This window comes from Adiantum capillus-veneris, chromosome 19, assembly GCF_014529385.1.
Source record: "Adiantum capillus-veneris isolate H3 chromosome 19, ASM1452938v2, whole genome shotgun sequence".
Taxonomy (NCBI): domain Eukaryota; kingdom Viridiplantae; phylum Streptophyta; class Polypodiopsida; order Polypodiales; family Pteridaceae; genus Adiantum; species Adiantum capillus-veneris.
This window is the reverse complement of record NC_140949.1, coordinates 131950758-131977677: the sequence shown is the minus strand read 5'-3', so window position 1 is coordinate 131977677 and position 26920 is coordinate 131950758. Positions and strand designations below refer to the sequence as shown.

The window sequence follows — 26920 nt, the reverse complement described above, 5'->3', positions numbered from 1 at the left end:
TTGACCAATGTACAGTTGTGTGGGTTCATGCGCGATTGTCGAGGCAAGAGCCTCTTGTACAGGTACTGGATTAGCTAGCGGCTAATCCCCCCGCAGGTACAGGTGAATTCGGAGAGGTTTCACGCCAGAAATCTCGTCCGATTCAAAGGGCAAGTAACCCTACAGGTGCGGGAGCTCGAGGACTTGCTACGGATGCGACCGGCACGCGAAACGGAGCCCAAAGCAGTAAATTACAGCCTGCTGTGTATTTTTGCAGGTTTAGGGTTTTGGCCCTAAACGGACCCTAATACCCCCAGGAGGTTCGGGGACGCAAGGGGACCGCTGTACAGGTGATCTGGCGCAATTTCAGGGCTGAAAACAGAGAATTCAGCGTGCTGCAGATTCTCGCCAGGTTTTGCAAAGTGCCCGTATGCGTCGGGAAAGTCGGCCAATGCGTGGGAATACTGACCGTGAAGGGTTCTAGTACAGTTATGTTGCCGAAATCAGGCTGGAACAGTGGAAATTCAGCCGAGTTTGTGCGGGGCAGCTTGTAGGGAACCACAGCGTTTATTCCCTCTTTTGAACAATAAAGAAATACCGAAAGGGGCGCCTAAGTTAGGGGCCAATCTGGTGTCGGTCTTCTCATACAGGTGCATGCTAGCATCTGTATCCCATTCCCCTCTCTTATGTCACTATAGCGCAGGTATAATAGACGACTAATAATGGGTGAAAGCTAAATCAAGGTTTGAAGTAAAGATTACCGCCCTTTTTGGATTGAACAGGCCGGTTACAGCATACCTGTGGGGGATTAGCAATTAGCTAATCTGGTTCCTGTTCAGAAGGCTCTTGCCTTGGCAAACGTGCATAAACCCTAGAACTGTACATAGGTCAAATGAGAAGCCCACTAGTGGGGCATAACATATTGTACGTAGGGGAGAAAGAGAGCAGTATGTAGCGTGTGGGGCATCACTCCCGTCGCCATACTGTGCATAGAGGGCAAGGTAAGCATTCCATAGCTTCTGTACATGCTACAATCCACCTGAGGCTGAAAATGGCGCCCCCTTTGTTGATATGCAGCTCGTTTTTGCCTCCCAGAGTGGCAGAATCGCTCACAGGCTGACACGTCGCCCAGTTTTCGAGTTTGGGCTATCCCTGCTAAAAATATCTCAACTGGTGCGTCAGTTGACTTGGCAGCAGAGCAATAGAATGTTCCCCTTGTCATTCCAGAGCTAATGACGCGAACACATTTTCCGGTCAAAAATAGCAGTTCCCTAAATTTTAGGAGATGCTTCCATGGCGTCCCTATCGGTCTCCTGACCATCATTGAAGACTACCATTTGACCAACATCTACAATGTGGGTTAATTTACTGGCCTCTTTCAACTTATAAAGTTGCAGTGACTTGACGAGTGGCCCAAATTCCAATTTGGCGCACACGAGCTTCCATACTCATTAGAATTCAGTGCTAACTGGCCCGGGCAGTCCTTGTCTGACCGACCTAGATCCCCGATGTGAGAAACCCATTTGGCTGCAACCGTTTCACACTGGCCATGCAATGTCCACTTGCACCTTTTCAAGGGTTTTGGGACAAACAAGTAAAAATAAAATAAATATATCTAATACTTATTTACGGAAGGCAACAGGAAAAATACACCTCCTGGTGACAGGGAGACCCCCCAAGGTCGTGGACGTCTGGATCTGCCAGTTCAGTGGTTCTGTCAAGCAGTGTACCTCTAGTATGAGTAGGTTGTAATGACTGCTCCGTTTTCTCTCCTCTGTCTGGTGTAAAGAACTCTGTGATTCGACTCTGAGACTGTCTTTTCCCTGATGCCCTCAACAAGCTCTCCCTAAGTCTGTGCAGCTCTAGCAGGAACAATCCGAGACACTTCTTATCCTTGTATCTCATGACTCTAGAAAAAGGTCCGAACCCTTCTCTGAACAAGCAGTGGAATTGTCCGCGTATCTCATAGTATGCCGGGCAGTGGCATGTGTAGTGTAGTTCTGTCTTTGGCTCTAAGTTACATAGGTGACATATCTTGGCTCCTGCCGACACCCCTCGAAATCGGCCAGTCTTGATCTGGAGCTAATGTGAGGATGTGCGTATCTGTCCAATAGTGCATCTTATCCCATGAGATAAGTGTGTATCCATGTATGGTGGCCTAGTCAGAAAGCCGTCCTCCGTGAGTTGGAGAAGATGCTTTCTGTAGAAGGCCATCTTCGTGCCCAACTCCTGTGTCGGTTGTATCCATGTGCTCCTAGTATTTAGCTGAATCAGATCTTGACGTATGAGCCTGGTGATCTCTGTCCGTGTGAGAGACACGGAGGGTGCATCCAAGGAGTATTGAAGTTCTATCCATATTGAGACCATGCGACTGGAACCATAATGCCATCTGTCCATACCAACATGCTGTATCGCCTTGTAGAGCTAGTTGTCGAGATGACTCCAGGGCAAGCCGAGCGTATCTGTCTCTGGGGAGATCCCATAAACCGTGCATAAAGGAAACTGATCTCGTTAGTGCCTCCACCACGAGGGGGGGGGGGGGGGGGGGGGCGGCTAGCTCGGCTCGGATAATCTCATGTGGTACTGAGGCCTTAGCCCGAATTATCCGAGCGATCATAGAGACTAGAGGCCTCTCCATACATCTCCATCCATCTGTGCTACCAGATCTCCCATGGTGGTCTACTGAGGGTCCCCAAACCTGAACTCCATAGAGCATAGCTGGAGTCACTAGAGTGTCAAAGAGCCATAGCTTTGTTCGCGGTTCCTGAAACCGAACCTGCGAACACATCCTCTCCAGTCCTCCCAAAGTTGCATATGCTCTCGTCAGTCTAGTCTCTGATGCTCTCCTTAGTGAAAACACCGGTCCACTGAATACTACCCCAAGATAGGTATATGCATCTGTGTACTCCACAGTCTCCTGGCCATACATAAATGTGGGTGCCGACCTCCTGACCCACTGTGGTGTGGTGTTGAACACCATAACCTTGGTTTTTCCCAGATTTACCGATAATCCACTGTCACGAGCAAATGTATGCAGAGCATCCAAATGACGCTGCATCCCCTTTGGGGAGTCTGAAATCAGCACAATATCATCAGCATATAGTAACAACGGAATCTATGTCCCTGCTAGCTGAGCCCCCCTGTCTCCTTGCCACTCTACATAGTCTGAAAACTCATCCACATACATCCCAAAAAGAGTCAGGGATAGTGGGCATCCTTGCTTTACTCCAATAGTGGAGTGGACCATGTCAGACATTCCCTCAGTGGTGCGTACCCGTCTCATCACTGTCCAGTATAGAGCCAGAATACCCCATATGAGCTCTGTAGGCACACCCATGTCCTGTAGTCTGTGTATAAGTCTGGCTCTCGGCACTGTGTCAAAAGCTTTGCGGAAATCCACAAAGCTACAATAGATTCTCTTGCCATGGTGTCTACCCTCCTCAATAATAGCTCTGAGTGTTAGAATCTTGTCAAGAATGGGTAAATTTCTCCTGAAACCTGCTTGCCCTGGTGCTCTTATTCCCTCCCGCTCTGCCCATCTACTCAGCTCCTTCTCAAAGGACGGATGCATACAACCTAGCTAATGTGTGGCCAACCATGATGGTGCGATAATTCGCAGGAATCATGGGATCTCCTGACTTGAAAATAGGCACAATCGTAGACATACTCCAGGTCTCCAGGAAGCCTTCATACATGGCTCGATTAAACATCATAGCCAGGAGCTCTGCAAGCATATCCTTGGCATGGATGAAGTGCTCTGCTACCAGACCATCATGATCATGCGCTCTCCTTGTCTTCATCCTGTCAATGGATTTCCTTACCCTCTCGGTAGTAAAGAAAGAACATGTCTCTGGGCATGTCTCTAGTGGGTCCGGCAGAGGTGGTTGCCCTGATGCCGTGTAGAGAGATGTGGCATATTCCCCCCATGTCGAGAGAGAGAGAGAGAGAGAGAGAGAGAGAGAGAGAGAGAGAGAGAGAGAGAGAGAGAGAGAGAGAGATAGATGAAACTAAATGGAATATTATATTAAACGTCTTTAAAAAGCCAAAATGACCTATGAGACCAAATTGATACAATCCTTGTGGATCTAATCCGACGTCTAGGTACAAAAATAAAATGAAGTAAAGTGAGACTAAACTAAAAGACTACAATTGTGAGATTGAAATCATCATCATCATCATTATCCATACCCGAGGATGCACGACATTGGTGTTGTCCGAGAAAGTATTGCATCAGGTGTTGACGAGCTTAGTCAATGTCCGCCTCTGTAAGTAGTCGTACTGAGCGTCTCCCATGTCGTGCTAGAATAGAATTCTGATTCTTTGATAAAGCCTTCGTCGATGTCATGGCCGCCCCCATAGACGTGGGCGTCTAGCTCTCCCGAGCTCAGTGGCTCTGTCTACTAATATACCTCTAGTAGAATTGGGCTCTGAAGTACGCTATAAGCATGCTCATCTGGCTGCTGAGTCCTTGCTCTAAAGAAGTCAGTGATCTCCCTCTGTGAATGTCTCCCATTGTCTAGTCTCCTCAAGAGACTCTCCCTGTGTCTGCGTAGCTCTAACAAAAACAACCCGAGGCACTCCGATCCTAATATCTCATGACTCTAGCCAACGGTCCAAAGCCCTCTCTAAATAGACAGTGAAAGCGGCCTCGTATACCATAGTATACCGGACAATGACAAATGTGATGTAACTTTGTCTCTGGCTCTATATGACACAACTGGCATATCGTGGCTTCTGCTAGCACTCTCCTAAATCTGCGAGTCTCAATCTCTAGCTGATGTGATGATGTGCACATTTGACCAATAGCACCATCGTATCCCATAGGATAAAAGAGTGTCCATATAGGCCGGTCTGGTCACATATGCATCCTTCGTTAGTTGGAGGAGATGCTCTCTATAGAAAGCCATCTTTGTGCCCAATTCTTGTGTCGGTTGTATCCATGTGCTCCTGGTATTTAGCTGAATCAAATCCTAATTTGAGTCTAGTGGTATGTGTCCATGTGAGAGATAAGGAGGGTGCATCAAAGGAGTACTGGAACGGTGGCAGTCTATCCATGCTGAAGCCATGTGACTGAAACCATGATGTTATGTGCTCATACCAGCATGCTGTGTCCCCCCCTGTAGCGCTAGCTGTCGGGAGGACTCTAGGGGTAGCCGAGCATATCTGTCTCCGGGGAGGTCCCATAAATTACGCATGAAGGAAACTGATCTAGTAAGGGCCTTAACTACGAGAGGGGGGGGCGGGGGCAACTAGCTCAGCTCGAATAATCTCATGTGGCACTGAGGCCTTAGCCTGAATCATCCGAGAGATCACAGAGACTAGAGACCTCTCCATACATCTCCAACCAGCAGTGCTACTAGATCTGCCTGGTGGTCCACTGACTCCTGAGGCACCTCAAGTTTGAACCCCATAGAGCATAGCTGAAGCCACTAGAGTTACAAAAAGCCACAGCTTTGTTCGAGGTTTTTGAAACTGAACCTGCGAACACATCTTTACCAGTCCTCAACTCGAATAATCTCATGTGGCACTGAGACCTTAGCCTGAATCATCCGAGAGATCACAGAGACTAGAGACCTCTCCATACATCTCCAACCAGCAGTGCTACCAGATCTACCTTGGTGGTCCACTGACTCCTGAGGCCCCCCAAGTCTGAACCCCATAGAGCATAGTTGAAGCCATTAGAGTGTCAAAAAACCACAGCTTTGTTTGAGGTTCTTGAAACTGAACCTGCGAACACATCTTTACCAGTCCTCCCAAGGCTGCATAAGCTCTCGTCAATCTAGTCTCTACTGCTCTCCTCAATGAAACCGCTAGTCCACCGAAGACTACCCCAAGATAGGTGTATGCATCTATATACTCCATCGTCTCTTGGCCATATGTAAAAGTGGGTGTTGACGTCTTGACCCATTGTGGTGTGGTGTTAAACACCATAACCTTGGTTTTCCCCAGGTTTACAGACAATCCACTATCATGAGCAAATGTTGACAAAGCATCTAAATGATGCTGCATCCCCTCCGGGGAGTCGAAAATCAACACAATATCGTCAGCATATAACAATAGTGGGGTCCATGTCCTTGCTAACTGTGCTCCTCCATCACCATCCGTCTCAATGTAGTCAGCAACCTCATGCACATACATGCCAAATAGTGTAGGAGATAGCGGGCAACCATATTTCACCTCAATAGTGGAGTGAACCAAATCAGAAATCCCCTCTGGAGTGCGTACATGCCCCACTACTGACTTGCATTGAGCCATGATCCCCCATATCAACTCTTTGGGTATCCCCATCTCCTACAGTCTGCGCATCAATCTAGCTCTGGGCACTGTATCGAAGGCCTTGCGGAAGTCCACGAAGGAACAATAGAGCCGTCTCCCACGTGATCTCCCCTCCTCAATAATGGTTCCGAGTCTCAGAATATGAGAGTAGAGAAACCTCTCCTGAAACACGCATGTCTTGTTGCCTGTACACCTTCTCTCTTTGCCCATCTACTCAACTGCTGCTCAAGGATGGATGCGTACAACTGTGCCAATGTGTGTCCAATTATGATAGTGCGGTAGTTCCCAGGCTCCATAGGGTCCCCTGACTTGAAGATAGGTACGATCATGGACAAACTCGAAGTATCAAGTAGGCCCTCTCACATGGCACGGTTGAACCACACTGCTAGAAGCTCTGCAAGAAAATCTTTGGCATGTATAAAATGCTTTGCTACCAAGCCATCGTGATCATATGCTCTCCTAGTCTTCATCCGGTCAATGGCTTTCTTTACTATCTCGGCGGTAAAGAAAGCACGTGTGTGGGCATGGCTTTGGCGGATCTGGAAGAGGTGGCTGTCCCGAGACTGTGTAGAGAGATGATGCATATTGACCCCATATCTCCGTAGAAGTGATGACTGGTGGGGGGGAGTGCTCATGGAAGAGTGCCCGAATCCTGACTCAAAAACAACTCACGTAGATTTACATCAACCACCTAGGAATAAAGTAAATATGTACAGAGTGCATTGAGTACTGCAATACATAAGTTGAATTACCGAACTGTGAGAAAAGAAGTTCTTGTCTATGATATATAGATTCAATGATCGAGATGGAGCATGCACTAGTGAGGAAAACATGTGGCTAAACTAAACTTAAGGAAGCATTGACAAACTCAAAAAATCGTCATAGGACTATTGATGAACTTGTCACTCTTTGTGTTCATATGAAGGAAAGCCAATTAAAAGGTAAGCGATTGTGTTGTTGCTTTGGGGACTCTAAGAAAGCTTTTAATATGATTCCACGTAACAATTTGTGGAGAACGATGAAAGAACTCCACGTACCAAGTGAGTTTATGCTTACGGTTTCTTGCATCCATGAGAAGGTGGTATGTCAATTGTGCATGGGAAGAGGAATCGCAAAATTGTTTGCAAGCACTATTGGGGTTAAACAAGGATGTCTATGTCACGAACTCTCTTTGGGCTATGGATGTCCATGTCACCAACTCTCTTGGGCTATGCATTGATGAATTTGGAACAAACAACAAGAAGGCATTGAAGAGGTTACTACTAGCAATGCGGGAATCATACTTTTGTTGTATGCAGACGTAGTGCTTTTAGCACATACTTTAGAGGATGAATGAAATACTTTAGAGGATGCACAAAAGCTTACGGTTGTTCTTAGAGCTTTTGCTTGCATAATGGGTTGATTGTGAAAGAATCCAAAACAAAGGTTATGTTTGTGAAAACCAACCATAAGGAAAAGCCATGCATTGTGTACAACAACGAGACACTTGAAGTGGTTGAGAGCTTTAAGTACCTTGGCTTTGAGGTTCCGGCCAATCACAAGTGGTATGAATGTGCTATTCGTCGTTTGGAAGTAGGGAAGAGAGGGTACTATGCATTTGAGAACATGTGTAATGTAGGAGATGCCAAATGTTGGGTTCTGAAGAAGTACCTCTTTGACACATTGGTGACACTTGGTCTTTTTGAAGTGTAGGATGGGAGCATTTCAAAGTCTACTTGGAAAGAGTTTGAGAATGTCTAAAAGCGCTTTCTCACACTTTTTCCAAGTTAAGAGGCAAACACACTATATGTTGCTGCTCCTTGAGTCCGGATCTCGTCCAATTAAGGTTATGGGCATGGAGAGGGTTGCAGAGTGCATGATAAAGATGCTTCAAAACGCCTCACATTGACTTCCCACTATCGCATGGGGAGCAAGCAAAAACGTTCAGAAGACACATAAAGCAAGGCCTTGAGCATGGGATGGATGCAATATATGAAGAAGTGGTTTGTGAGATGGGATGCATCACACTTCTTCATGATGCCTCAATAAACTCCCTAGTGAATGAAGCTTTTCTAGGACGCCAATGTATTAGAGCTTGGGAGGACTCCATACTTCATATATTACACCACCCATATTTGCCCCCAACTACAAAACCATGTTCTTTGCCGAAAGAGCAAACCGTACTCACTTGTATATGCTTGACTATCCCCTTGTCAGTGATACACACTATCGCATCCATTTGGCTTAGCTCTCACTTCCTTTGATGTGCGATGAAGCAATGGGGAAGGTCCATGCACATTATGCTCATTGCAAGTTCGAGAGTCTTGTCAACAAACTTAAGAGTATCACAACTCAACTTGTCTATGCCGAGGTACAAGTTCCAGATGAGAATAAAATTGTCATCCTTCTCAAAGCCCTACCAAGTAGGTTTGATACATTCTTGCACTCGAAGATGTAATCAATTCACTTCTAGAGGAAGAAAAAAGAATTGGCACTTACATAAGGTCTCAAAATAATGTATTTGTTGTACATGGTAAAGGTTGCTCACATTGCGGTAAAAGCAATTGCTTCCACATCAAGGTGTACCCTCATTGCAACAAGAAGGGACATGCACCCAACCGGTGTTTCTTCAAAGATGATGCTAAGAACCAAAAGAATCCTAGAGATTACAAAGGCAAAGTACATGTCATCGAAGAAGAAGAAGAAGAAGATGACGGGGATGTCAACACTGTTTACTATGAGGATGTGTTGTAATGGGTTTGGACACTACTCCAAACCCAAAGTTTGGTGGTCAGACCCACACACTACTAGAGTGCTCACCTTTTGCTCAATTTCGAACTTGCTTCCCTCACATTTTCAGCCATGACCTATACCTACATACTTTCCTCTCCTAGCCATAGTGGGGGCTCTCCATTGTGTTTCTCATCACCACGATCCTTGAGCATCGAGAATCACGTATCAGCCCCACACATAGTACATCACATGTAGTTTGACCTCCGAGGGCGATCATAAAATCTCTCTCTCTCTCTCTCTCTCTCTCTCTCTCTCTCTCTCTCTCTCTCTCTCTCTGTGCAGCCATTGATACATATAGCCCGCAAAGATGAGCAAGCTAGGTACATGTGGGTGAGGCTGAGAGCAGAGATAGACAGATATCTTTACATTGCTATTTGCTACTTTCCCTCGAGCACGTCAGTGTATGCACCACCCAGAGGACAATCCCCTTTCTCTATTTTGGATGATGACATATGGGAGTTCTCTAGAGATGGTGACATCATCATTCTATGGGATTTCAATGCTAGGACTGCCCATCATCAAACAGTATTTTATGACTTCAGAGGAGATGCTGAGAGAGCTGGATGCTGCAGAGACAGGCCTATCCAGACTATCACAAGATGGAGAACACACTGAGTATGGACGACACTTGATAGACATGGGGACTGCACATGGATTGGCCATCTTGAATGGCCTAGAGAGATTTCCCGCCTCAGGGGGTTTTACATGCTTTCCACACAGACATGGAGCCAGCACAGTAGACTATGTCATGGCACAGCCGAGCCTCATCTCTAGTATCCAAGATCTCACGATTGGACCCAGACCTGTTGGTGTGGCAGTGGATCATGCTCTTGTGTCAATGACCATCTCCTTTCAGTTTAGTGTAGCACACAGGCTACGGACAGCAGCCCCTACTCGCTACGCCTTCACGTGGGAGACAGACTCTGTATACATAGATGGGATCTACAGACGCCTATGCACAGAGGAGCCAGGGCTACCTCTGGAGGAGCTTACTACTATATTGACACAAACACTACATGATGCAGCAGCAAAGGCATACCCACATACCCAACCTGAGTGAGACGCCGTTCGGGGAGCGTGCGCCAGAACAGTTGGTATGATGAGGAATGCCGGGACACTAGAGCTAGACTTCAGAGGGAGGTGCTTTTGGGGGACATCACTCACAGACAGTCACAGATTGACTTCCGACGCCTAGTGCGGTAGAAGAAGAGGGCATTTTTGGCTCGGCTAGAGCAGGATCTATATCAGTTGTTCTTGAGTCAGGATTCACGTGAGGCATGGCGGCTCTTTCAGGAGCACTCTCCCCCCCCTGCCATCACTTCTACAGAGGACTGGGGCTAGTACGCATCATCTCTGTACATAGTTCCTGAGCAGCCCCCCCTTCCCGACCCCCCCGATCCATGCTCACACACATGTGCTTTTTTCACCGCAGAGATGGTGAGGAAGGCCATTGACAGGATGAGGACTGGGAGAGCTTACGATCATGATGGTTTAGTGGCTGAGCATTTCACACATGCTAGAGATCTACTAGCAGAGCTTCTAGCAGTGATGTTTAACCGTGCCATGTGTGAGGGCTTGCCTGATACTTGGAGCGTATCTACTATTGTACCTATCTTCAAGTCGGGAGACCCTATGGAGCCTGGGAATTGTCGCACTATCATGATTGGACACACATTGGCACGGTTGTATGCATCCATTCTTGAGCAGTAGCTGAGTAGATGGGCAGAGAGGGAGGGGATACGTGCAGCCGGGCAGGCAGGGTTTAGGAGGGGTTTTTCTACTCTTGACCATATCTTGACACTCAGAGCCATCATTGAGGAGGGTAGATCGCGTGGGAAACGGATCTATTGTAGCTTTGTGGATTTCCGCAAAGCTTTTGACAGTGCCTAGAGCTAGATTGATGCGCAGATTACAGCAGATGGGAGTACCCACAGAGCTCATTTGGGGGGTCATGGCATTATACAAGTCAGTAGTGGGGCAGGTACGCGCCTCAGAGGGTCTATCCACCCCGATTCACTCCACTATTGGGGTGAAGCAGGGCTGCCCGCTCTCTCCTACTCTATTTGGTATGTATGTGGATGAGGTTTCTGACTACATTGAGAGAGATGGTGATAGAGGTGCACAGATGGTAGGGACATGGATTCCATTATTGTTATATGCTGATGATATTGTGTTGATCTCCGACTCTCCGGAGGGGATGCAACGTCACTTGGATGCTTTGAATAGGTTTGCTCAGGAAAGTGGTTTGTCCGTCAACCTTGGTAAAACCAAGGTCATGGTATTTAATACCACCCCACAATGGATCAGGAGGTCAGCACCAGCATTCACATACGGCCAGGCGACTGTGGAGTATACAGATGCGTACACTTACCTCAGAGTGGTTTTTAGTGGCCAACATTTTCATTGAGGAGGGCAGCAGAGACTAGACTGACCAGAGCCCATGCAGCATTGGGTAGATTGGAAAGGATGTGTTCACAGGTTCAGTTTCAGGAGCCTAGGACGAAACTCTGGCTCTTTGACACTTTGGTGGCTTCTGCATTACTTTATGGAGCTGAGATCTGGGGACCTTCATTAGATCATCACGGGAGGACATGCCGCAGTGATGGATGGGGGGACATGGAGAAGCCTCTGGTCTCTATGATCTCGTGGCTCATTAGAGCCAAGGCCTCAGTACCACGTGCTATTGTTCGAGCAGAGCTAGTTGCCCCCCCACTAGTGGTGGAGGCACTCACCAGATCGGTCTCCTTCATACACCGCATGTGGGAACTTCCCAGAGACAGATATGCTCGCCTTGCACTTGAGTCCTCTCGACAGTTAGCCATGCAGGGAGATACATCATGCTGGTGTGGGGAGATGACATCATGGTTTCAGGTGCATGGGTTCAGCATAGACAGATTGCCTCCCTTCCAGTACTCACTGGATGCACCCTCTCTGACTCTTACACAGTCCGAGATCACCAGGCTCATCTGCCAGGACTTGACTCAGCTAGACACCAGGAGGACATGGATACAGCCAGCGCAGGAACTGGGCACGAAGATGGCTTTCTACAGAGAGCATCTCCTCCAGCTTACGGTTGATGGCTTTGTGACGAGGCCGAGATACATGGACACCCACTTGTCTCATGGGATATGATGTGCTATCGGCCAGATACGTACATCTTCACACCAGCTGCGGATCGAGACTGGGAGATACAGCGGAGTACCAGCAGAGGCCAGGACATGCCCTCTATGTGACATCGAGCCTGAGACAGAGTTGCACTACACATGCCACTGCCTCGTCTACTCCGAGATACGAGGCCGCTTCCATTGCTTGTTCAGAGAGGGCTTTGGACCATTCTCCAGAGTCATGCAGTACGAGGATCAGAGATGCTTGGGTTTGTTTTTGCTTGAGCTACGCTGACACAGAGAGAGCTTGATGAGAGGAGAGGTCAGCGAGTCCTAGAGACAGATCACAGATTTCTTTAGAGCTGCCACTGGACACCTAGAGGAGTTACCACCACAGCAGAGCTCGTCGTCTCACACCAGAGGCACACTGATCGACCGAGCGACTAAGCTTGGAAGATCCAGACGCCCACGACTGCGGAGGACTACACAGCATTGACGGAGGCTGCATCAGAGGATTCGGATCACTTTGGCTCGACATGCACGACGTCCGGTCAGACTACTGACCATGGAGAAGATTGATGAGATCCGCCAGCGACCGATGCTGGATCTCTTGTGATCTAGCTATCCCAGCTAGCTGCTGTTCACACCTAGTAGTTTAGGATTCCATAGTATTTTATTGTGACATTTGTCATTTCATTTTTGTCATTGTTGTCATCTTGTTACTCTGACTCTGACTTCGTATCAGATCCACCACATTGTAACTTTCTGGTCTCATAGGTCACTTTGGCCTTTTGAAGACGTTAATATAACATTTCATTTCATTTTCTCTCACATTGTGCTCTCTAAGATGTTGGAGGGTGGTGGTTATTGTTGCAGGTAGCTGTCGTGCTGGAAGACAAAGAATTTATTGATTCTTACATGGATAGTAGACCTTGGAAGGCTGGAAGATTGGCTCATTGGTTGCGCATGTCATTGTGGGCAGAGCACCTGGGCCTTGCTGAATCAGAGGTGGTGTTTTTATTCTTTTCCAGATTAATTGCACTTTTCTGTACCATTTCTTTGTATCCTGTGGGCGCTTAGTCTTGCATATGTTCACATAAATTTTGTGCTTGTGCAGTTTTTTGTCTGCTTGGATATAAGGATAATCTGCATGAATGCTTGCAATCTGATAGGCATCTATTTGCATGGACACCACTTTCGATCTGATTATAGCGCCCTGAGTTTCTTTGTTGTTTGTGTTATTTAAACACACAGATGAATGTGTTGATGGATCCTGTATGTGAGACAACCTATAAACATATATGGATGACAACTGCAAAGGTGGTGTTTCTTTTCTCGTTTTATTCTTGCACTAAAGAGTAAAATGTTCATGAGTGAATTGTGTTGGACTTAATAGCAAGGCTACATTGTGCAAGTTTAGTAGTTTTCTGGGTTTTGGGTCTTTCAAGGCAGATCGATGCATCTGAGAATGAATGTTTGAAATGTGAAATTCTGCTCAAGTGGGAAAACTGTTGATGCAGATGAATACTGTAATATACGAAAAGCTTTTTGGATGTATTCCTAACGACCATATACACACAAGGTAATTATTTGCAAGCTTAATCGAGTCATTTTCTCCCTCCAAAAAAAAATGTGTGCGCGTAGTGGACTCCTAGTACATGCTCATCTTGAGAAAGGGCATGAAATATTCTTTTGAGGCATTCAGCAAAGAAGCAGGATTGTTTCCTTTGATTTTTCTACGAGTGCCAGCATTTAATAGAGAGTGGGTGGTCAGTTGCTTACCGGTTCTATCTGGCAATTGCAGGAGTGCTCTAAGACAGTCTATAGCGAAAGAAAAGGAGAAGCTGGGGCACACGACAATTGACTTGGGGATGGCTATCAATGACATTCCAGTGCAATTCAATGGGTTCTCTGACCTCTCTGTGACGTCCATTCGAGGGTTGCTTGTAAGCTTTTCTTTGCATTTTCTAAAGGAAGAGGATTTGAGACCTGTCTTCAAAGAGAGTGAATACTATGCTTCAGCTCAAGTTTTCCATTAGACTGAGCACAAAGTATTTGTACCAGTAAGAGCACCACGAGTTATTTTTCTCATTTTGAGAGGGAAAAAGATCCTCTCAGAATATGGGCGTATGCCCATAGTGAGCTTTTACGAAGGCAAGGCGTTCACTAACTAGTGAACTGCCTGTGTAAATAATTATTCTTCCAGCTATGAGCTGGACTCCACCAATGTACACCACAGCTGCCGCCGCTGGGGATTATAGTGGGGCAATTCCAACCCCTGATAACCCAGGCCATTGCTGTGCAGGTAAATTTGTATAAGAGAAAAGAAAGAGGTCGCTGTAAGCTGTACATATACTCTGTGTAAGAGCATTCATTTTATGGCAAGCTGCTGAAATCCTTTGCAGAAGATTCAACGACTTATTATTGAGGGTAGTCTGTTTGAAACGGTTGTGTTCAAAGAATGTTGTGTTTCCTTACGCAGTTCCATGGTTTATTTACGACATAATGGTCTCCATAAGATGATGGAAACTTACTGGCATGACATAGTACACGTCTGTGAGACCAGGTTGTATTTGGCTTGAGGAAATGTCTATGAAATAGGCTTTTATGTAGCCTTAATACTCATAATGGCAAGAACATTCTATGTAATTGTGCAAAGAGAAGAGGAAGATGACACACAAGTTACAACTATATGAAATGATTTGTGCTTTATGGTATGCAAGGAGCTTTATGGTAGGCCTTTTGTTGGAGAGAGAGAGAGAGAGAGAGAGAGAGAGAGAGGTTTTTTTTCCTCTCAAGAAGTGCAATTTCTTGTTCTATTGTGAGACGAAACTCTTAGAAATTATAATTTGAAAGGAAGGTAGAAAGTTCTTGCCAAAGCAATCCCCAAATTTAAAAAGAAAGCAATCTCTGCGCACGACAGAGGAAGGAGGATGGGGGATGTGTATGTGGTGATCGGAAATACGTTCAAAACAACAATGTCAATAATTCTCAATGTCAATAATTCTCAGTGAAGTTACTCAAATACTCAAAAGGAAAGAAATTTAGGGTGTGGGAGTTCCTTATATATATTAGAAGAAATGTCAACATGGGACTGGGATTATCGTTTAGGCGTAGTGTCAGCGGTGTGGGGATGATGCAAAATGGAGGGCACACCTCTATTGGAAGGAACAAACTCCACCGGCAATCATGGACAATGCCTACTAGGAGGAATGAACCTCAGAGGCAATCAAGTAGGATACCCGGGAGGCTCCAACCCTGGGAACAATCAGGTGCGCTAGCTCTTACCTTGCGAAGCACCTCGAGCAAATGGATTGGACCCTTTGCGCTCGGGGTGGATAGACCACCCCGTGGGGTGGGGGATTTTATCTTGTGAAGCACCTCATACAGGGGGAACGAATCACTGCCTCGGGTGGAGGAATTTACCTTGCGAAGCACCTCAAGCAGGGGGAACGAATCATTGCATGGGGTGGGGAAATTTACCTTAGCCTCCGTCGAGGTTGCTTCGAGTGGGGGGATTGGACCCCCCACGCTTGGTGTGGATAGACCACCCTGCGAGGTCCGAGCCAGTGACATCAGACGAATGGAAAGTGTGCATGACATGTCTGACATTGGCGTCGTTCAAACGTGGAGTAGCCTTTGGTGAATTCGGTTTAGGATGTGTTTGGGGAGCAGCCAATCATAGCGTCCGTAGCTTTTGGACCCCCCACGCTTGGTGTGGATAGACCACCCTGCGAGGCCCGAGCCAGTGACATCAGACGAATGGAAAGAGTATGCATGACATGTCTGACACTGGCGTCGTTCAAACGTGGAGTAGCCTTTGGTGAATTCCGTTTAGGATGTGTTTGGGGAGCAGCCGATCATAGCGTCCGTAGCTTTTGGAAGCAGTTAAGAGGTTGCGAGAGTGGGAACATGTGATCAAAGTTAGCAAAGTTACCAGCATGAATTGTAGGAATGTACGCTTTGATCTCTATACCCACTCTCTTAGTGCAGCTGAAGCGCTCGTAGGTAAGCTAGTTGCAGAACAGCGCTTCGGCAGATGGCGATGCAGACTGTCGAGATCGTATCGAGATCGGGCCCGTAGACCAAGTTCCACCTCCGCCGTCGGGGAGCAGTTCGTCAACCACGTTAAGGTAACCGGTTACCTTCAACGTTAACGGACTCGGAAACAAAAGAAGCGAACTTGGATCGTTGATGGGAACCGGTAAATGGAACATTGTCGGGGGTGCAAGAAACCCGAATGTTCGAAGGATGTTGGCCTCTTAGATTCCCCGGACATGTGGTCTTTAATACCCTAGGCACCGCAAAACTAGGGGAACGTGGAATGGCGTCTCTAGTTGCAATTGAGCTCAGGCCCTTTGAGTTTAACTTCTCTTCCCCGAATCAGATTTTCATACAATTTTTTCCCAAAGGTTTAGGGGCTTGGATCCATGGCAATGTGTACATTCCGCAACGCCAATTGGGTGAAGCCAGGACAGTCGCTTTGAAGACCCTCGCCCGAACGTTGGGGCCCATCTCGAACAAAAACCTATCGGTAATTGTTGGAGGTGACTTCAACATGAAGATGGGGGTGCTGAACAAGTGGCTATTGAGAGGCGGAAGAGGATTTGAGAGCTTAAAGGTTCGAGGCTCGAACCTCACGTACCATTCTAGGTGGGGGAAGGGAAAGTCGGACATCGATCACTTCATCGTGAATGAATCCGCCGCGAGACAACTTCTCAACAATACAGTACAGAGGGGGATAGACTTGTCAGACCATTGGCCACTAGTGTGCCACCTACATTTTGTGGATTCAGGAATAGCAGCCAAAGCTACTTTGCCGTCCGTATCCAAATTGGATGCATGTAAGATGGAATACTCTGCTGCACCTCGATGACAATCGATGGAATACTTGGCTGCACCTCGAGCATGAGTACGGACGTGCGACCCAAGAATGTTATGACAAGTTTGTTTCCGTTGCTACATCAATTGCCAAAGAGGCAGGAGCTCTTTCCACGAAGCCCACACCGAGGCTAAGGGCAGGTTGTCGACTCGAACCTCGGGCTCGGAGACTCATTAATGCGCGCCGGAAAGCCTGGAATAAGGTGAGGAACAAGGTTGCGAACACTAGGGCTGGCCGGCAAGCGGTTAGGGAGTACAAGGCAATAGCACTTCATGCAAAGGCCGCTGTCCGTGATAGTAACCAAAGATCCTTTGAGCGCTTCGTGGAAAAATGGAATGAGCTTTTGAGGGAGGGTCAAATGAAGAAATTCTTTGCCCACCTCAAGAAAATAGTTGGGAAGGGGCAAGGAACTATTGCCAATCAACCTTTGAACGCAAATGGGGAGCTAGTAATGGAACCAGAGAGGCAATCACAAGTATGGGAGGGTCACTACTCCAAGGTATTCGCCGATACGGACGGTACTAGCAAGGATCCTCTTGCTTGGTATGACAAACACGTGCGCATCTGGCCTGGTATGCCTGAAGTATGTGACCTGTTGAACTGGTACGAACTACGGGAGGCCTGTCGGCGGTTGAAGAGACACAAGGCAACGGGTGGCGATGGGTTACCACCCGAATTCTTTAAGCTGCTTCTGAAAGATAAGGGGCTTAGGTCGGATCCCCGTAAGCCACGATCAGAGATGGGCAAGGCTTACTTGCACATGATTGAGGGCATTTACGATACCGGAGACATCCCGGCCGGCGCTAGCGGCGCAGTGATTGTGTCAATCCCCAAGAAGGGTGATTTGACCAACACTGATAACTATCGTGGGATCACGTTAATCTCCGTTGCCATAAAAGTCCTCACTATGGTCATGATTAGGCGGATTACTAAGATACTTGAAAAGAGGTATTTCTTCAATCCCGGCCAAGCAGACTTCCGTACTAATGAGGAATGCATAGGGCAGGTCGCATGTCTGAAAGAAATCGTGAAACTTCGTCACAAGGATGAGAAACCAACTTATGCGGCATACATTGATTTCAAGAAGGCATACGACACAATATCGCACGAGGCGTTGTTCCTTAAGCTCCCTGTGGCTAGCCTACGAGGTCGAGCACTTAGATTCTTCCAAGCGCCGCTCTACAGGTCTACCTCTGTTAAAGTCCAACACATGGAACAACTGTCGGATTCGATTCCGGTGCAGTGGGGAGTCCGCCAAGGATGCTCGAGATCACCCTGTCTATTCAATATATACATTAACGATATTTTAGACGCAGATGGGGAAACATGGGGCCTGGGAGTACCTAACCTCCTCAAGAGAATAAAAGGACTTCTTTTTGCTGACGACGTGGTTCTACTTGCTGACTCTCCTGAAAGCCTACAAACGAGCCTTGACAAGGTAAGTGAATGGGCAAAGACCTGGGGCATGACCTTTGGAATTGACAAGTGCATGGTCACGGTGTTCCACGGAGACCTGCAAGATCTCTCTATGAGGATCTTTATTTTGGGTGGTGAGATGGTTGCGGTGGGTGAAACGTACAAGTACCTTGGCATTGACGTAGACTCGACCTTTTCCAAATGAACGCATCGTCAAAGAGCGAGCGGACAAGGGGAGGAAAAGTCTCTTCGCATGTCAACACCTACTGGCGAACCATCCCTTTATGGTCTCGACTGACTGTTTTTAAGGCGTGCGTGTATCTAGTGATTTGTTATGGCGCGGAAATTATGAGGCCCACGACCAGCGTGTCCCTCACTCTCTGCAGCGCCTCGTCGCCACTGGGATGCGAATGTTACTCGGAAAGGGAGCAAGGTCAACCTCTGTAGGGACAACAACTCTCCATCACGAGTTTAACATACCACCCGTACCTGCCTTTTGTGGGGGACAACGAGCAAGGGCTTTTGACAAGTACCGCTCGGTTTCATCTACCTGGATAGGCTCCTTGGTAAACAAGAAGCCTAAGAACCAACCATTCAAGAAGTGGACTTGGACGACAAGAACCCAGAACTGGATGAATAAGTATATCCCAGCGGCTCACTTTAGCTCAGTTCGCTACCACGCATGGGACAAGTGGGACGAGAGGCATTCGTGCCTGGCGTTGGAGCCCTATAAGGAGGCCGGCTTTGAACAAACACGTGGATTCCTCTGTAGCATTCTCTCCTCCTTCCTATTCACTATAGTGCTCCTATTCACGTGTTTGCATTGTAGATTAGCATGTTGCCAATCATTTTATGCGAGACGTGTGGGTAAAATCCAGTCGTGTGGGTAAAATCCAGTGAGGTGATATTAAATAGCTTTTTCCGGGCATAGCCATTTTCTCACTAGTTTCTCCTTTTGTATTTAATGCATGTCATACCCTAGCATACTATATACCATTTGGAAGATCTTGGTGAAGAGAACCTAAAAATCTCAAACAATTTACCGGATGCCCAACTTTTTCAATGACCGGACTACCTAGCTACATTAGTGTTCCACCTTATCAAGCATTTAGCCATATGTTGAGGAGATTGGAGGTGTGGAAATTTGCCATTAAAAGGGTTGTTGCCAACCCTGAGCACTAAAGACCACCGGGTCTTTAATGAACCCCAAGCAATGTGATCGATGATGCGCAAGCCGAACTCGAAAATAAAAAACAGCATGCACCGTCAGATGTTGTCCGAATTTACATTTTTTGGTTCTCGTTGGTGTTCTACCATATATGGCTGTGTTTTGTCTTGGATGCCATCAAAAGCTACGTGCCTATGTGGTTAAGGTAGCAATTTGCCATTAAGCATGCAGTGGGTTCGAATCACCTTGCAAACATTAATCGTGGCCTAATTTTTGACCATCCATCTGCCTTGAGATTCCCATGTTCAGCTGAAAACCGTTGATCCCATCTCTCCAACTTTATTGAATACCCCAGTGGGACTTAGTGAGGTGGGTTGCCAGCAATTGCAATTCAAGCAACACTGTACTTGCGATTGTGGTTCAGAAAAAAACACACCACATGACACTTTAATAAAGAAATCAACTAGCCTACAGAGGTTTATGCCTCGTAAGGAATGTAAGTTGAAATTCTATTTCTCTCTCTGAATCTCTTGTTCGCAGTCTGCCTCTGCCTCTCTCTGAGTGTGAGAGAGAGAGAGAGAGAGAATGCTTCGTACTGCATCAAAGTGTCGAGGGAGACTTGTTACTGCATCTTGATGTACTTGGGATGTCCGCGCACGTGTGTGTGTGTGTGTGTGTGTGAGAGAGAGAGAGAGAGAGAGAGAGAGAGAGAGCTTGCTTGGCTTGAGGGAAAAGCATAGCTTGTTTGTGTACACTTGAGTGTGTGTATATTAACGGCTCTTGATTCTTGAAGGCCAATGTGTCCCATGAGACCAAACCAGTACGAGAGAGAGAGAGAGAGAGAGAGAATGAGCTACTTAACATTGTTTGTTTCCGCCTTCATAGCCTTCTCTTTGCCCTCTTTCTCGTTATCTAATGGACTCCCTCGCAGGTCCTCACTCACTTATGAGCGCCCTTTGATGGGGGGCACATACCTGCTTCATAAGAGCCATGACCACGTCACTCTGGCAACGCCTCACCAGGTCATTAGAGCACCTTCTCCCGTGTCATCATCTACAATATGCATACCTACCTATGGAGTCCTTCCTTGCACTCGCTCTATCATTGGAGGCATTTTCCTTCTGGCTATTTACGGCTATATCATCTTCACTGCTGCACGGTTTTTGGTGCAAGGGAGTGAGCTTCTCCTTCTTGTGCTTGATACAAATATTGTGGGTGGCCTTCTCCTCCCCATCTTCGGTGTTCTTCCTGACGCAGTTCTTGTTCTAGGTATGGTACTTCTCTTTGTTTCATCTATTTTTACTTTATAGCGCACATGCTTGAAACATTTGCATAGGATTGGCATCGAACCAATGATCGACAACTTTATTTTTGTCCTTAGCTTGTGGCCTTTCTTTGGCTTTGATGTTGTAGACTCTAGGGTAAAGGGGCCAATACAAGGCCACTTAAAACATGGGGGCCAATAGAGGGACATTCAGTTTTGAATGTTATGAATTATTTAATATGATTGACACTTTTCAATGAAATTGATATGAAAAGATAGGTCATATTATGCTCTTACCATTCCCAATGCCATCCCAATCATAATTTTCATATTTTTTGGTTATATTTACTATTTACTTTAAAGGTGGCCCTGTTTTGGACCCCGGTTCGTTATTGGCCCCTTTACCCTAGAGGCCGTATGTTTGGTCATGCCACAATGAAGGCAAGGCTTGACTTTGAAACAATATGGTTTATCCTACCATAATGAATGTGAATGTGATTTTGATTGGACTTAAACTTTGTACGGACATAAGCATTTGCCGATTGGGTTGCCCTTTCTTCTTCCTTTCAAGTTGACATCCTCCAAGCTTGGGCATGGCTTTTCCTCTTTGAAGATTTGACAATTTTGGTATATTCTTCTAGCAATGCCCTTAATAAGAAACCTATTTCTTTATTTTCAACTTGTGCTTAGATGCACCAAAATTTGGTGCATTAGCTCTTGATATAGTAGCTAAGGCGACGAATCCAAGGGTTGTTATATCAATCGTTGGAGATTAATCAATTGAGGGAGAGAGAGGGGCATCCATTCATATTGGAAGACCCTTCAATCAAGTGTTGGTTAGTTTTAAGCTTCAGAGAGTACCCACAACATCATCATGGTGCCAAGCTCTCTCTCTCTCTCTCTCTCTCTCTCTCTCTCTCTCTCTTAAGAGTACCCACAACACCATCATGCTGCCAAGCTCTCTCTCTCTCTCTCTCTCTCTCTCTCTCTCTCTCTCTCCAACCACCAAAAAATAAATAAATAAACGAAAACAGCCAAAAAAAAAGAAGAGAGAACAACAAAGGTTGAGAAACATTTTCTAAGCAAGAAAGAACCAAGAAAATATTGCAAGCAAACACGAGGTAAAATGCTCTTTCAATCCATTTATATTTTCTTTAGGCAAAGAAGAAGCCATGAGAAATTCTTGAAACTTATGCCACTATATATGTAGGGGAAGAGGCTCAATGGAAAACTCCTCAATCGCAAGCTTCTCATAGCTAGCTTGCTTCTTATCGATCTACTCTTGGTACATAAGAATGACATCTTTATTTAGATGCATAAGAGTAAGGGGGCTTTTATCATTATTGCTGTTACATATGGCAATGAAAAAGGACTCAAATTGATGGAACGAGGAGTAATTAGCACTGGTTACATTTTACCATTATACTTATTGTATTGGATCTTCTTTAACAACGGTGTTCAGTAAATTAGGATGACATCCATTTTACCATCATACTTATCGGTAATGGTGTTGATTAGACCTTTGCATGGACCTCTCTAGCTGCAAAGTCCTTTTTTTGGGTGTCCACAAGGTGTCACAAGATTTTCATACTTGGGTTTAGGTGGAGAGGGTTTGAGTTGAATTTTTTTTTTGTATAGTAATGAGACCATAGTGGGAACATTATCATTGGTACACATGGAACTTTGTTTAAGGGCCTTCTGTTTTTGCAATACTCACACACAGTGAGTGATATATTAAAAGTCAAAAAGAATGACAAGCCAAGCTCTGCTCAAACCAAGCCAGGGCATCTACCGAGCACAAAGGCCTTTACACCAGGGCACTACCTATTCTCTCAATATCATAAAAACGACCTTGAAAAGTGAGTGTTTGATCTTTGTCCACCAATAACCACAATTCTACCCATGGCTTATGATTTTTCTTTTTTGGCAATATACTCTCCAATAGAAAGTGGATAAATAAAACTAAAAATCATACACAACGCCATGCTAAAAAAAAGCCATGGCTTAGAAATCTTTCTTAACCCTTGTGGAGAAGATGGAGAGAAATAAAGAGGTGAAAGTTAAGGCACATAGAAATAGAGATAGAAGATACTAGATAAAATATGGTTGGTTTACCCTTGCTGTGTAGAAGTTCATTGAATGTGTTCCTAGGAGTTCATAAGCCTTATGGGACTTGATAGTGTAAATGTTGAAAGAAGGACTCTCTCTCTCTCTCTCTCTCTCTCTCTCTCTCTCTCATGCATAGTTGCACAACCATGATACAACATGCTTGAAGGGTGAAGTTTATTAGCAAGTATATGTAGACACAAATGGCCGTGGGAAACCACAAGGGTAACCTTGATACAACTTGATAAAGTGATGGGGTTGCTACTTAATACATTGTCAATATGATAGACCTATAAAATTTTGATAGATGTAGGGTTTGAATAAGCTCCATAAGGTCACTAAAAAAACTAATGCAACTAACAATAGCAAGCACTTTGGACCAATGCTCAAGAAGGAATCATAGGGTAAGTGTACCAATAAGGAGGCATCCATGAGAGGCCAAGTGTGTGAGGCCCATTAGTAAGCATTCCTTGTGCCAGTAAAAGTACAAATCCTAAAAGGTGATTGGTTGAGAGCCTACTTTTTTGTGACCTTGTTCTGGACCAAAAGTGCCCCTTTAGAGTCAAATTTCAAAATTTTGAAATACCAACTTGCACAAATTTCTAAAAAATATCAATGTTAGTCTTGAAAAATATGCCTTGAAAAGACAAATTCAAATATATCTTCATATCTAAGATTTGCATTGAATAGAAAAATCCCCCCAAAATTACCTCTTTTTTGTTAGGTGCACAGTCACTGGCACCTTTACCCTAGTATCTGAAAGCATTGCCGAAGTGACAATGTGGCATATCTACATGTAGCTATGGTCATAATTGAAGAAAAGTTCCAAAATAATGTTCAAGGTTTAAATGTAGGGTACGTAGCATCCTAACAATCATAGGACAAACTCTTGGGGTTTTCATATACATTGTGCTCTTGAGATGGCTAACATACGACATGTATAAGCATGGGATCATAGCATAAGTTTAAGGGTTAAGGAGTATGTTAACCTAAAAGCATAAGAACTTTCCCGTGATCAGATCTATTTTGTAGGTCAGACATTATCAGCAGTGCTTGAATTTCTGTTTTCCTAAAAACTTTGAAAATCTTCAAGGGGACAATGCTAGAGGTAGATTGGCTTTATCTAAAGCTTTAAAACTACTTTTTTGGTATTTTTTTCACCTCTTAATTTAGAATTTAAAGGTCACTCTTAAAGTTTACAGGTTGAATTGCACAAAAATTAAGCTTTTTCCAAGGACCACTTATTAGTAGTGCAATTATGAACATTATATGCTATGTATAAACAATTTTTTGTCTTTATCTTTCTTTGCGATGCTGAAGTAAGCTCTAGGTATAAAGAGGAATGACCAAATTTTGTTTTTGGAAGAAAATTCAATGTCAAATGGATTAATGACCAAATTGAATGCAAAGTATGGAGAAAAGGGCACAAATAATTCATGATTGTATCACCGAGAATTTCCATATTGATATTTCCTTAAAATGAGACATAACAAGTGACAACTTTCTTAGTGTATGAAATTAAGTGTGTCTTAACGAGAATCTTGATGTTACTAGGCACTGTAACACATGAAACAAAGTTGGAAGGTGTAGAGAAAGGTCCGTTATGCCATGCAGTCATAGTGATTACAGGGAAAGGCTAGTAAAGGACCTGTCCCAACCATCAAGGTCTAAGGAAGGGGGGACCGAGAACTAGTCTCTAACCATCACGATCGCTGGGGCACTGATTCCGCTTCAGCCACCGGCTGCAGCAAGTCTGCCACCGCTTGGAATTTCCCGCTGCTGACGTGCCATCAATTACAAGCTGTTGTAATTCTCGCTGCTGCTGACGTGTCAGAAGGGCAGCGACGCATGATGGCCGGGAATGGACTCTGGTCAGCCCATTCCACAGCACGCTCTCGGCTCCCGCCGTTCACGTGACCTGTGGAATGGGCCTCCCAGAGCGCATTCCCTGCTCCATGAAGCTCCTCCTAGAATAGCCACAAAAATACTCCTTCCTACATTACAAGTACAATTAGGCATAGTTGCACAGGATTTGATTTACTTTAATTTACACTAGATTGACGGTTAGGATCTCCTGATCTCCTGACAGCACCCCCCCCCCCCCCCCCCCCCCCAAAGACCTTGAATCTTGATGGTGGATGATTGTGTTTCTATTGTACTTCAACTAAAAATGAAGTTATTTTGTCATTTCGAAATTAAAAAAAAACACACATTCAAAGACATAAATCTCAACAAGTAAGGACCATCATTGCCTTCCTGTTTTATTTTTACTTTAGTTGAGATCGTTTTTTTCATTACCAATTTTGGCTTTTTGCACAAAAGTTTCTCATGTCACAAGTAAAGGTGAAAGTTTTATAGAGAATTTGTAAGAGTTTTCTAAACATAAATGCAGTGACGGGTCTTGGTGGCAGCAAAGCAGAAGCCCAGGAAGAGGTTCTAGTGGGGATAGGATTGATAGCAGGCTCTAATGTGATGCTTCTAACCCTCCTTTGGGGATTATGTCTTATCATTGGAAGGTGTGATCTACAAAAGGACGTCAATGGAAAAGTCCATGCAATTGACAAGCAATTACACAAAAAATTCAGCCTCTTTGGTAAGAAGATTATTTCAATCCGTGTGTTTGAAGTCCACCCTATTTTTTATTTTTATTTTTGCAATACTCACACGAATTGAGTTAGATATATAAAATCACCCAAAAAGAATTACATTGGTACCATGCTCACACCGGGCCATGGAGTCAACAAGATTACTAGTGTTCGGCTTTACACGGAGCCACCCAGATACACTAAGATGGAAGGGGAGGGCCTATGAAGGGGAGCCACCATACATAGGGATCTGTCACCTTGCCCATGCATGCCCGCATCACATCGAAGAAAGGAAATCGAGAATCCACTCTAAAATCTTTTACTATGCAAATATGCTTTGACATAGAATTTACACTTTATAAAGGAATCAACCAACCCTAAACATTCCTAGAAATCTTTTAAAAGCAACAGACCACTAATGACACAAATTATGATAAAATAATTACCCTTTCTAAGCCATTTTCTGGCCACATTACTCGTTTGTGGATATTATGCCCATTTTTCATAGGTGAGATACCCTCACAAGAAGATTTCGGTGCTTTTCGTACAGTGCATAACATCATGAGCTTCTACTCGAGAGGCACCACACACCTAGCTAGGTACGATTGGGGGCAGGGGACCGCCGGCCCCCTCCCTCACAGAAGCTCATGATGTTGAGGCCGGTAAGTCACAATGTGAGAATTATTGTGAGAGTCTGTCCAAAACTTGGTGTGCCTTCAAAAAATACTCTAAATACAATTATATGAGTGGGGGACTACATGTCCTCTCGAAGCAACTCAATAACAGAAAAAATGCATTTAAAAAGAAATTATAGCTAATAATCTATGAATTTAGCTATTATCTCTCATTTTTGTTTGGGGTGATCTTGTAGGTACAGGAGCTGAGCTTGATAAATGGACTCGCATTTCAGCAGGGATCATGTGTATTTCTATTATACCTTATTTGGTTGCGCAAATACCTCACATTTTCCATGCCTCTCCAACCAACCACATTGGTGTCCTTATTGCATGCATCTTATCGATTGGTGGCCTTCTCATTTATTGCATCTACCAAGTATGTGAAGAATATCTTTTTAGATGCTTTTGCTTTTATCCACTGCTTGCTTAAAAACTTTAACCTATCCATTTGTTATTGGTTGGAAAGTTAAAAATGTCTCCGGCCACCCGAATTTACATGTTTTGGTGCACCCGAATTTACTCGTTTTCTCGAATTTACAAGAAACGGATCAGATGGCTCAGATCGCACCTAATCCCCGTAATAAACATGGGCCATTGATCCCCTCCTAAAATGCCCGTGTGAGATAGTGAGGGTACAACCAGACATAAAGGCTATGATGAGTTGTTCATTGGATATGGAAGGCCAACAAAT

General features: G+C 45.1%; 2 protein-coding genes across 2 annotated transcripts in view; both read left to right on the top strand.

The window, feature by feature from the left end:
• PLDP1 (phospholipase D P1) overlaps positions 1 to 14538 on the top strand; it is a 64144-nt gene extending 49606 nt beyond the window's left edge. The window contains exons 17-20 of the mRNA XM_086491278.1: positions 13008 to 13139; positions 13386 to 13451; positions 13652 to 13713; positions 13936 to 14538. Of these exons, the coding sequence (XP_086347404.1) occupies positions 13008 to 13139; positions 13386 to 13451; positions 13652 to 13713; positions 13936 to 14170 (495 nt within the window). The 3' untranslated portion in view covers positions 14171 to 14538. The remainder of the gene's footprint in view (positions 1 to 13007; positions 13140 to 13385; positions 13452 to 13651; positions 13714 to 13935) is intronic.
• Positions 14340 to 26920, top strand: part of LOC147434886 (uncharacterized) — a 51715-nt gene continuing 39134 nt past the window's right edge. Inside the window, exons 1-6 of the mRNA XM_086491277.1 lie at positions 14340 to 14436; positions 16430 to 16860; positions 16937 to 18594; positions 20529 to 20866; positions 25360 to 25560; positions 26424 to 26605. Of these exons, the coding sequence (XP_086347403.1) occupies positions 14340 to 14436; positions 16430 to 16860; positions 16937 to 18594; positions 20529 to 20866; positions 25360 to 25560; positions 26424 to 26605 (2907 nt within the window). The remainder of the gene's footprint in view (positions 14437 to 16429; positions 16861 to 16936; positions 18595 to 20528; positions 20867 to 25359; positions 25561 to 26423; positions 26606 to 26920) is intronic.